General features: G+C 41.2%; 1 protein-coding gene across 4 annotated transcripts in view; it reads right to left on the bottom strand.

Annotated features, from left to right (window-relative positions):
• Nucleotides 1-7,644: 7,644 nt before the first annotated feature.
• stoml2 (stomatin (EPB72)-like 2) overlaps nucleotides 7,645-12,994 on the bottom strand; it is a 67,563-nt gene continuing 62,213 nt past the window's right edge. For all 4 annotated transcript variants that reach the window (XM_072571680.1, XM_072571681.1, XM_072571683.1 and 1 more), the window contains exons 8-10: nucleotides 11,234-11,313; nucleotides 10,995-11,123; nucleotides 7,645-8,327 (exon numbers count right to left, since the gene is read on the bottom strand). In XM_072571680.1, coding sequence (XP_072427781.1) covers nucleotides 8,172-8,327; nucleotides 10,995-11,123; nucleotides 11,234-11,313 — 365 coding nt within the window. In that variant the 3' untranslated portion in view covers nucleotides 7,645-8,171. The remainder of the gene's footprint in view (nucleotides 8,328-10,994; nucleotides 11,124-11,233; nucleotides 11,314-12,994) is intronic.

Below are 12,994 nucleotides of genomic sequence, written 5' to 3'. Positions count from 1 at the left end.
AAGCAGTAGAAATAAGGTGGATGAGCTTGAGGCTCATTTGGAAATTGGCAGTTCCTATGTTGTGGGGATAACTGAGACGTGGCTTCAAGTGGTCAGGGCCTGGGAAATGAATATTCAAGGCTATATGTGCTTTCGTAAGGACAGACTGATTGGCAGAGGGGGTAGTGGCCCTGTTGGTAAGGAATGATATTCAGTCCCTTGCGCGGGGGGACCTAGAATCAGGGGATGTAGAGACAGTATGGATAGACCTCAGAAATTCTAAGGGTAGAAAGACCCTAGTGGGAGTTATCTACAGGCCCCCAAACAGCAGCCTGGATGTAGTGTGTAAGTTGAATAAGGAGCTGAAATTGGCCTGTTGCAAAGATATTACTACAGTTGTTATGGGGGATTTCAACATGCAGGTAGACTGGGAGAATCAGAACGATACTGGACCCCAAGAAAGGGAGTTTGTGGAGGGCCTCCAAGATGGATTCTTAGAACAGCTTCTGCTGGAACCTACCAGGGAGAAAGCAATTCTGGATCTGGTGTTGTGCAATGAACCGGATTTGATCAGGGACCTCGAAGTAAAGGAGCCATGAGGAGGCAGTGACCACAATACAATAAGCTTCAATCTGCAGTTTGAAAGGGAGAGGGTAGAATTGGAAGTGACAATATTTCAGTTGAATAAGGGGAACTTGGAGCTATGAGGGAGAAGCTGACCAAAGTTCAATGGTACAATACCCTAGTAGGGATGGCAGTGGAACAACAATGGCAGGTATTTCTGGATATAATGCAGAAAATGCAGGATCAGTTTATTCAAAAAGGACGAAAGATCCTAAGGAGAGGCCGGGTTGGCCGTGGCTGATGAGGGAAGTTAAGGACCATATCAAGACAAAATGGAAAAAGTATAACATAGCAAAGGTGAGTGGGAAATCGGCGGACTGGGAAGCTTTTAAAGAACAACAGAGGATAACTAAAAAGGAAACATGAAAAGAAATAATAAGATACAAAGGTAAACTGGCCAAAAATATAAAGGAGGATAGTAAAGGCTTTTTGAGGTATGTGAAAAGAAAAAAAAAATGGTTAAGACTAAAATTGGGCCTTTGAAGACAGAAATGGGTAAATTTATTATGGGGGACAAAGAAATGGCAGAAGAGTTGAATTGGTACTTTAGGTCTGTCTTCATTGGGGAAGACACGAGCAATCTCCCAGATGTAATAGTGGCTGAAGGACCTGAACTGAAGGGAATTTATATTAGGCAGGAAATGGTGTTGGAAACACTGTTAGGTCTGAAGGCTGATAAGTCCCCAGGACCTGATGGTCTGCATCCCAGGGTACTCAAGGAGGTGGCTCTAGAAATTGTGAATGCATTGGTGATCATTTTCCAATATTCTGTAGATCCAGGATCAGTTCCTGCGGATTGGAGGGTGGCTAATGTTGTCCCACTTTTTAAGAAAGGAGGGAGAGAGAAAACAGAATTATAGACCAGTTAGTCTGACCGCAGTGGTGGGAAAAATGCTGGAGTCAATTATAAAGGACAAAATTACGACACATCTGGATAGCAGTAACAGGATAGGTCAGAGTCAGCATGGATTTATGAAAGGGAAATCATGCTTGACTAATCTTCTGGAATTTTTTGAGGATGTAACTCTGAATTTGGCCAAGGGAGATCCAGTGGATGTAGTATACCTGGACTTTCAGAAAGCCTTTGATAAAGTCCCACATAAGAGGTTAGTGAGCACATGGTATTAGGGGCAAAAATACTGACATGGATTGAAAATTGGTTGGCTGACAGGAAACAAAGAGTCGTGATAAATGGCTCCCTTTCGGAATGGCAGGCGGTGACTAGTGGTGCCGCAGGGATCAGTGCTGGAACCGCAGCTTTTTACAATGTACATTAAAGATATAGATGAAGGTACTAAGAGTAATATTAGCAAATTTGCTGATGACACAAAGCTGGGTGGCAGGGTGAAATGTGAGGAGGATGTTAGGAGAATACAGGGTGACCTGGACAGGCTAGGTGAGTGGACGGATGCATGGTAGATGCAGTTTAATGTGGATAAGTGTGTGGCTATCCACTTTGGTGGCAAGAACAGGAAGGCAGATTACTATCTAAGTGGAGTCAAGTTAGGTAAAGGGACAGTATAACGAGATCTAGGTATTCTTGTACATCAAGGTGGTAAAAACAATGACTGCAGATGCTGGAAACCAGATTCTGGATTAGTACTGCTGGAAGAGCACAGCAGTTCAGGCAGCATCGAAGATACTTGGATGCTGCCTGAACTGCTGTGCTCTTCCAGCACCACTAATCCAGATTCTTGTACATCAGTCAATGAAAGCAAGCATGCAGGTACAGCAGGCAGTGAAGAAAGCTAATAGCATGCTGGCCTTCATAACAAGAGGAATTGAGTATAGAAGCAAAGAGGTCCTTCTGCAGCTGTACAGGGCCCTGGTGAGACCGCACCTGGAATATTGTGCGCAGTTCTGGTCTCCAAATTTGAGGAAAGACATTCTGGCTATTGAGGGAGTGCAGCGTAGGTTCACGAGGTCAATTCCTGGAATGGCAGGATTATCTTGCGCTGAAAGATTGGAGCGACTGGGCTTGTATACGCTTGAGTTTAGAAGACTGAGAGGGGATCTGATTGAGACACATAAGATTATTAAAGGATTGGACACTCTGGAGGCAGGAAACATGTTTCCACTGATGGGTGAGTGCCGAACCAGAGGACACAGTTTAAAAATAAGGAGTAGGACACTTAGAACAGAGAGGAGAAACTTCTTCACCCAGAGAGTGGTGGGTGTATGGAATGCTCTGACCCAGAAGGCTGTGGAAGCCAAGTCTTGAAAGGATACTTTCAAGAAAGAGTTGGATAGAGCTCTTAAGGATAGTGGAATCAAGGGTTTTGGGGATAAGGCAGGAACAGGATACTGATTGAGGATGATCAGCCATGATCATAATGAATGGTGGTGCTGGCTCGAAGGGCAGAATGACCTACTTCTGCACCTGTTGTCTATTATCTATTAAACAAATGTCAAACTGCTTTTTGCAGCTGGATAAATACCCAATCCTTTGCGTAGAGGATTTATTTGTAAAGCTGGCCAGGGGCTGTCCTTCATGAAGCTGGACATATGCCTAAGAAGGGAAAAATGTGTTCCAGGCACCACAGTGACCTACTTGGGCTACAGAGTTGACAAGACCAGGTTATGCCCGTTAGAAGATAAAGTGATGGTGATCAAAGGTGCCCCGGTTCCCATGTCTGCATTGGCGTTTAGGTCTTTCCTTGGGCTGGTGAATTATTACGGAAAGTTCAGATATAACTTGTCCCCATCCTGACACCTTTGTATCAACTCCTAAAAAAGTCAGCCTCACATAGAATATAGAACATAGAACTGTACGGTATAGGAATAGGCCCCTTGGCCTATGACGTTGTGCCGAACATTATCCAAATTAAACTAATCCCTTCTGTTTGCCCTTTGTCCATATCCCTCCATTCCTTGCACATTCATGTGTTGACCTGAAAATCTGTTAAATGCCCCTATTGTATCTGCCTCCACCACCATCCTTGGCACCACATGCCCCACTCGTAGCAGTCTCTGTGTAAAAAGACTTGCCCCTCACACCTTAAATGCATGCCACCGAGCTTTAGACATTTCAAGTCTGGGAAAAAGATTCTGACTGTCAACCTTATCTATGTATCTCATAATTTGTCAACTTCTATCAAGTCTCCACTTAGTCTTTGCCATGCCAGAGAAAATAACCTGAGAATTTCTAGCTTCTCCTTAAAGTTCATACCCTTTAATCCAGGCAGCACCCTGTCCAAAGCCTCCACATCCTTCCTGTAATGTAGCAACCAGAATTGAATGCCTTACTGTATGTGTGACCTAACCAAAGGCTTATAGAGCTGTAACATGACATCCTGACTCTTGTACTTAATTGCCCAACCAATAAGGGCAAGCGTGCCATATGCCTTCTTCACCACCCTATCTGCCTGCATCGCCACTTTCAAGAAAATATGAAATTGAACCCCAAGATCCCTCTGGACACCAGGGTCCTGCCATTAACCTTACTTTAACATTTGATTTCCCAAAGTGCAGCCACTCACACTTACATGAATTAAACTCCATCTCAACTGATGGAGATATCTGCAACTGATTTATATCCCACTGTACCCTTTGACAACTTCTACACCATACACAACTTCACCGATCTTTGTATCATTTGCAAAATTAATAATCCTCACATCTACATTTTCATCCAATTTATTTATATCACAAACAAAAGTGGTCCCAATACAGATCCCAGTGGAAAACCACAAGTCACGGACCTCCAGCCTGAAACTACCCTCTGCCTTTTATGGGTGAGCCAATTCTGAATCCATGCAGTCAAGTCACCTTGAATCCCATTCATCCTCTACTGTGAAGGATCTTGTTGAAAGCCTTACTAAAATAGGTGGCCCAATAGCATACTCATCCTGGACTTTGGTAAATGCAGAGCATAAATACTACCCAGATTGAGGAGGAAGGTTTGGCAATCGTATTTGGATGTAAGTTTGCTCGCTAAGCTGGAAGGTTCATTTTCAGATGTTTCATCACCATATTAGGTAACATCTTCAGTGAGTCTCCAGATGAAGCACTGGTGGTGTAGCCCACTTTCTATTTACAGTGGAAACTCGATTATCTGAACATGATGGGTGGGCAGTATTTTGTTCGGATATTCGATTATTCGGAAAATCAATTAAATGCCTTTCCTCTGGGGCTTGGAGTTTTAAAGTCTGCTCCCTATTCAGGAGACTGCAGCTGTGCACTGTGGCGAGACCCTGCCCCCAACACTGCCCCCCCCTCGTCCCCCTATCCATCACTGCCCTCCCCAAGCTGGTCCAACACAGCCCCTGCACCCCAGCACTAAGTACGCAAGCCCCTGCCCCCAACACAGCTCCCCTCCACCCCAACCCCTCTCCGGGGCATCCGGACTATACATCAACAAGACAGCTGCTGCTGTTGCTGCCATTGCAGGATAAGTCTCCAAATAGTGCACAGACACACAACGTTTTACTGCAAATTTTTGACAGGTTCCCTGTTTGCCCTGCACAGAACAATGTTGGAGAGATTATTCCTGGGAAGTGTTTGTCTGGGGGGGGGCGCGGTTTAGGGTACACCTCTCTGTAGAATTCCAGGGAAAGTGTGGGGAGAGAGAGAGAGAGAGAGAGGGCGGGAGGTCAGTCATTTGGAGACGGTGTCTGTTTAATCACTGTATCATCTGTGGAGAGAAATCCGAGATAACGTTTTGAGTCAGGTTACCCTTCCTCAGATCTTTTTGACCTTTCAATTTCAAATCTAATATCGAGAAAACAGATTATTCGGGCTTACATAATTTAAAAAAAATATTTTATGTTGAAATAACCCATTGGGAGGACAGCAACAGTGTACTCTTCCCATATCAGGTGTAACACTAGACCCCACAGATATACGTTTGCCAATTAGATTTGCAAGCTTTCCTGAGATTATTTAAGATTCAGTTACAAGTGCAGAAATTTACTCAGGAGAAGAGCAGCTTAGAGAAATGGATAACACTTTTATAGTTTGTTAATGGTGGTTTAATTGGTAGTTCCCTCACCTCTGGATCAGAAGGTGGTGCATTTGAATCCTACTTGAGGCTTTGCAGTACTGAGGGAGTGTGTCATTGCCAGATATCATAGAATAGAATCCCTAGTGTGGAAACAGGCCATTCAGTGCAGCAAGTCCACACCAACTCTCCAAATAGCATCACATCCAGACTCAGCCCTCTACCCTTATCTCTGTTACCCTGCATTTTCCATGGCTAATCCACCTAACCTACACATTCCCTGAATGCTATGGGCAATTTAGCATAGCCAATCTACCTAACCTGCACACCTTTGGACTGTGGGAGGAAACTGGAGCACCTGGAGAAAACCCACACAGAAATAGATAGAATGTGCAAACTCCACAGCCAGTCACCTGAGGCTGGAATTAAACTTGGATTCCTGGTGCTGTGAGGCAGCAGTGCTAACCACTGAGCCACCCAAAGATCTGCTTTTTTTGTGATAAGACATTAAACCAAAGTCCTATCTGCTCTTTCACAGGGATAAAAGATCCCCACAGCAATATTCCAAAGAAGATCTCTTAGGTATTCCAATGAATTTTTATCCTACAAGGAGCATCACTAAAGATATGATCTTAAAAGACATTATCATCACATTGCTGTGCTCAAAATGGTTGTAGTGTTTCCTACCTTTTAGAGCTGACTTTAAATGCATTTTATAGTTTGAAAATCACATTGGCAACCTGAGGCTGTGAAACCCACTCTATAAAAATATTCTTTCAACTTGATATTTCAGAGCAACACTACAGGAATAGTTCAACTGAAAGGAATTTCTTATATTCATCTGAAAACACAGTTGACTACAAGTGCATTAACTTTGATCTATTCAATAAGTTGGTTCTTTAATATTAGTTTGTCAACCATCTGAGGAGTTTAGACTATACTAATCTCAAATTATATCAATCTCTGACATCAATCATCACCAGCCATAATTTAATGGTGATGAGACACATAATTCCTTGTAATCTATTATTTACTTTGCAATCAACTCATTCAACTAATTATTTTAATTCTTGATATTCAAGCTTAAATTCCACTAAGATGCAAAAGGTTTCTTGTCTGATATCTTTAATAATTGGTGAGAAAAGTATTCAATTCATTCTCAATAGCTTGTGCAGAATTTGATGGAAGATTAGTGGTGCAAATGCTAATATAAATCTTAACTGGTTAATGCAGGTTAGTTTGGCAGGACAAATTTAGACAGTATCTCAAATATAAATGAGCGGTAAATTCTTTGGCTTGGCATTAAAGTAAGGACTATGCTTTTGTGTAGTGTTCTTCGTGAATATCAGTAACAGTGTATTAATTTGTGTTTGCATAAATGTTCATTTGCATTATATTTGCTGAATGTCACAATCAGGAATATTGCAACACAATTTATGATTAGATTAGATTCACTACAGTCCCTTCGGCCCAACAAGTCCACACTGACCCTCTGAAAAGCAACACACCCAGACCCATTCCCCTACATTTACCCCTGACTAATGCACCTAACACTACGGGCAATTTAGCATGGCCAATTCTTGCACATCTTTGGACTTATGAAAACATCTGAAATGATAAATAAATAATATTGTACTTAGAACAATAAAAGTTTCCCATTTCAACAAGAAGCAAATAAAGACAATATAGTAAACCAATTCTCCCTAACAGAGAGAAGAAAATCCTCCCCCCACTTCACTCTCCTGCCACAAAAGTGAACAGAAGGTCAGTTTGCAGGTTTCTTTGATGCCCAAACCTTTGAGTGAAGAAGGACGTTATTTTCCAACAAAACAACAGAAACTCAACATGCTAGGGCATGACTCACAGGCATCAAGGCAGTTATATCACTGTGGCACCACCTAACAGCAAGTCTATTTCTAGAGTAAAAAATACATTGTAAAATTTGGACAGTCAGACTGGTTTAAATTACCTCATTGACAGCACAAATCAAACCCACTGTGAAATATTGTTTGCATGAATTTTGTGTTTTGTGTTGTTTCTGAAATGTTATTCATTTCTTTCCTTTGAAAACAGGAGACACAAGAACAGATTCCAAAACAACATTTTTTCTTCTTCTTTTAATTGCATAATTTTGTCATAATTATACCACCCAATTACAACATTGGTTACTATGCAGCAGCCTCCATTAAATCTTTGCCTTTCGCTAATTTACTTCTCTTTCCACAGAGGTGACGTATGTTGCTAAAGTTTACAGCTCTTGTGGTCCTGCGAGCAGAATAACTTGCCTACTCAGGCTTTTCCAATAACAAGCAAGAGGAGAACTAGATCCCATTTAGCCAAAAAACTGAAATAATGAAACATTTTGGGACAAGGAAAGGAAATAATTAAATATTTATTTTCTCTTTCAAAGAATTTAACTTACTGATCTTATTAGTTCAAAAATACCTTTTTTATAACCATGATGCAGTTGTACAGGTGGAAAATAAGCTACAGTCATCCAACAAAATTAATTCACCCAAAAGTATAAAAGTGTGCAATGAGCATGACACATTCTCATTGCAAATTTCAAAACACTCAGAATCTGGCACATTCTGCAGCTGGGCTTTTCATCGGTCATTCAGTAAAAATTTCATATTATTTTTGACTTCAGAACTTCATTCTGTGAAGGGAATGTTTGACTTTCACCAACCAGTGGCGGTGATTGGTCAGCATTAAATGCATCCATTGTCAGTTTTTCCTTTGTTGCTTCTGGTTTATTAGTCAGGGTATGGTAAATTCCCATGGCCTGTGACACATAGTATGAAGATATGTTAGTGTTCAACACAATCAGGAATAGAAACAGTCAAAGTAATGATTTCACAGATAACATACAACAACTGAAAAAAACCGCATTAGCATTAAATTCAGTAATTTTCAGACAGGAATGATATAGAGTAATTCACTTGGCTGATACAATCATTAACACTAGAATTTTACCAAATAATAATGAAAAATAGATACTTCTAGCAATGGATAACACCACCCTGTCTTCCCACCCCCATGATTCATAATTCTGAATATGGGCTGAATCATCATATCAGTGCATTCCTGTCATCCCATTTTAATCCTGCCCTCCTTCACATAGTGACTAACAGAAAACCACTGTTATCGAAGGTTTCCTCTTTCTGCAGCACTGAAGTTTGTCAAGTTCTAAACCAAATATAAAGAGTTATCGAACAGATATCAATCAGATGAGTGGGAAAGCTTGTTGGCATACAGAACCTTTCTGCAGGGGAGAAAAAACCCAAACAATCTGGAGTTCATGGATGTATTTTTTAAGGAAAAATTTACAAATTATACTTAGAAGAATATAGAATCTAGTAGCAAGTCATTTACTTTTTTAAAAAAAGAACTCTAAGAACTTCCAATTGCTCAGAATGTGAATTTTGAATCAAAGATATAAAAATATTTCACATTCGGCATTGGTGTGTTATCAACTGTCTTGGGTAGCAATGGGTTTCGACATTCTCTGCGCAATGAAATTGGAGAGGGTCGGCTTGCTCTTTAGTGACCCTCACTGAGCAGTGTGTGTCCTTGACTTGTTTAGGTTCAGGTGTGGTGTCAAGAATAAAACAGCGTTCATCTCCTTTGGCATCACAAGTAAAGAATGATAACTATGCTACTGGAAAATGTGTGATTTTGCACAGAAGACAGAAATAATACAGGAACTGAATATTATTTAAATGAATAAAGATTGCAGATAGCTAACAGTGCAGTAAGCAAGCCCTTATGTATAGATCACAAAAAAACCTAGCAAAGACATTCAGTCATGAATCAGGAAAGCAAATTGAATGTTGGCCTTTATTTCAAAGGGAATGGAATACAAAAATTGCTACAACTGTACAAGGGATGAGTCACATCACAGCTGGAATACAGTGATTAATTTTGGTTCTCTCATCTCAGGAAAGATATATTGGCTTTGGAGGCAGTCAGAGAAGAATCACTAGTTATTCCCGAATTTGAAAGGACTATCTTACGAAGGGAGGTTGAGTAGGGTCAGTCAGTACTCACTGGAGTTCCAAAAGATGACAGGAGACCTTACCAAAATGTACAAGATTCTTCAGGGACTTGATAGGGTAGATGAGGAAAGGTTGAAAGATGAGGAAACTCATTCATGGGATGGGGACATCACTGTTTCCAGGTCAGAATTTCTTGCCCATCCCAAACGGCTGTTAAGTGTCAACCATATTGTTGTAGGTCTGGTCGCTCATGTAAGCCAGACCAGGTAAGGATGACAGTTTCCTCCCCTAAAGGACATTAGTGAACCAGATGAGGTTTTCCAACAATTGACAATGGACTCATGATCATCATCAGAATCTTAATTCCAGATTTTTCCTGAATTCAAATTCCACCATCTGCCATAGCTAGATTTGAACAAAGGTCCCCAGAACATTATTTGGGTCTCTGTCCAGCGAAGCCATCACCTCCCTAATTGTTTCCCTTTGTGGGAAAGTCTAGAACCACAGTGTCGCAGAGTCATAGAACTGTACAGCATGGAAACAGACCCATTGATCCAACTGGTCCATACCATCCAGATATCCTAAATAAATCTAGTCCCCCTTTGCTGCCTTTAGCCCTCTAAACCCTCCTTATTCAAGTACCCATCCAGATGCCTTTTCAATACTGTAATTGAACCAGCCTTCACCACTTCCTCTGGCAGATCATTCCATACATGCGGCAGTCTCTGTGTGAAAAAGTTGCCCCTTAGGTCCCTTTTAAATTTTTCCCCTCTTACCTTAAATCTATGCCCTCTAGTTTTGGACTCTCCCACCATGGGGAAAAGACATTGTATATTTACCCTATCCATACCCCTAATGACTTCATAAACTTCTATAAGGTCACCCCTCAACCTTCAATGCTGTAGGGAAAATAGCTCCACCCTATTCAGAGTGATTAATTTTATGTCCTTCTGACAACCAAGTAATCAATATTACGTATTGCTATTATCTACAGGGAATTGTCAATGAACACTCATTAAGTTGTCCACATAAATCTGCCCTTTGATGAGCATAGCATTAAAAAACTCAAAGACACAAAAGCAATTTATGTCCAGTCAGAGGTTATTAAATTAAAATCTGTAACAGCTACCAAAATTCTATTTTAAAATATTGCAGTATTTGATGAATTTTCTGATTCAAAACAAGACAGAGCTCCAAGTAATCACCCTCAGCAACAGATGCTCAAAACATAACTTGAGCAACAAGTCATATCCAAACTAACCAAGCCACAAAATGAAAAGACTTAGTCACTCCTTAAAAAATAAAATTTGCAAAACAGAAAATCAATATCAGTGCAATGTCATACAAGTACTTTTATGAATACAATAGCAAAATTTAATATGCAATCAGAAATTCACCTATACGAGGGTGTTTGATTTGTGTTCTAAGTATTTAATTTTGAATATCGACCTTACCTGTGTCACCATGCTACTGATGTCACTTGTATTTGCAGGAAGAAGAATGGTATTGGATTCTTTGGCCAGGTTACTAAAGGCAGATACATACTGCTCAGCTACACTCAATGAGGCTGCTTGGCTTCCACACTGTTAGTCACAGGAAAGGGAACAAAGTGCATGAACTTACTATTTCTTCATTCTTTTTAAAGGTAAAATATTTTAATGTAATTCACCTCTATGGATTCACTTTTCCATACCTGTTGACTGAGTACTTCGGAGAGCATTTGAATGGCTTCTGCTTTTGCCTTTGCTTTTGCTATGACTGCATTTGCTTCACCTATGAACAGTTAGTTAAATGAAACAGTGAAAGGCATGCATAAAACATTGAAGTCAGAAGCACCACATATAGTTGGAGCAAACAACTCAGCTCCAATTTTCAGGTCCATAAGAAGACAATAAGACCATAAGAAATAGGAGTGGAAGTAAGGCCATTTGGCCCATCAAGTCCACTTCACCATTCAATAATGGCTGATGGGCATTTCAACGCCACTTACTCCACTCTCCGTGTATCCCTTCATTCCTTGCGAGATTAAGAATTTATCAATCTCTGCCTTGAAGATATTTAATGTCCTAGCCTCCAATATGCTCCGTGCCAATGAATTCCACAGGCCCACCACTCTGTGGCTGAAGAAATATCTTCCGAGTCATAGAGATGTACAGCGTAGAAACAGATCCTTCGGTCCAACCCGTCCATGCCAACCAGATATCCCAACCCAATCTAGTCCCACCTGCCAGCACCCGGCCCATATCCCTCCAAACCCTTCCTAGTCATATACCCATCCAAATACCTTTTAAATGTTGCAATTATACCAGCCTCCACCACTTCCTCTGGCAGCTCATTCCAGACACGTACCACCCTCTGCGTGAAAAGGTTGCCCCTTAGGTCTCTTTTATATCTTTCCCCTCTCACCCTAAACCTATGCCCTCTAGTTCTGGACTCCCTGACCCCAGGGAAAAGACTTTGTCTATTTACCCTATCCATGCCCCTCAATTTTGTAAACCTCTATAAGGTCACCCCTCAGCCTCTGACGCTCCAGGGAAAACAGTCCCAACCTGTTCAGCCTCTCCCTATAGCTCAAAACCTCCAACCCTGGCAACATCCTTGTAAATCTTTTCTGAACCCTTTCAAGTTTCACAATACCTTTCGATAGGAAGGAGACCAGAATTGCACGCAATATTCCAACAGTGGCCTAACGGCTGTCCTGTACAGCCAGAATATAACCTCCCGACTCCTGTCCTCAATATTCTGACCAATAAAGGAAAGCATACCAAACGCCTTCTTCACTATCTTATCTACCTGCGACTCCACTTTCAAGGAGCTATGAACCTGCACTCCGAGGTCTCTTTGTTCAGCAACACTCCCTAGGACCTGACCATTAAGTGTATAAGTTCTGCTAAGATTTACTTTCCAAAATGCAGCACCTCGCATTTATCTGAATTAAACTCCATCTGCCACCTCTCAGCTCATTGGCCCATCTGGTCAAGATCCTGTTGTAATCTGAGGTAACCCTCTTCATTATCCACTACACCTCTAATTTTGGTGTCATCTGCAAACTTACTAACTGTATTACTTATGTTCGCATCCAAATCATTTATGTAAATGAGAAAAAGTAGAGGGCCCAGCACCGATCCTTGTGGTACTCCACTGGTCACAAGCCTCCAGTCTGAAAACAACCCTCCACCATCACCCTCTGTCTTCTATCTTTGAGCCAGTTCTGTATCCAAATGGCTAGTTCTCCCTGTATTCCATGAGGTCTAACCTTGCTAATCAGTCTCGCATGGGGAACCTTGTCGAATGCCTTACTGAAGTCCATATAGATCATATCTACTGCTCTGCCCTCATCAATCCTCTTTGTTACTTTTTCAAAAAAATCAATCAGGTTTGTGAGACATGATTTCCCATGCACAAAGCCATGTTGACTATCCCGAATCAGTCCTTGCCTTTCCAAATACATGGA

This window comes from Chiloscyllium punctatum, chromosome 1, assembly GCF_047496795.1.
Source record: "Chiloscyllium punctatum isolate Juve2018m chromosome 1, sChiPun1.3, whole genome shotgun sequence".
Taxonomy (NCBI): Eukaryota; Metazoa; Chordata; class Chondrichthyes; order Orectolobiformes; family Hemiscylliidae; genus Chiloscyllium; species Chiloscyllium punctatum.
The sequence above is the reverse complement of the archived record's forward strand: the minus strand, read 5'-3'. Positions and strand labels throughout refer to the sequence as shown.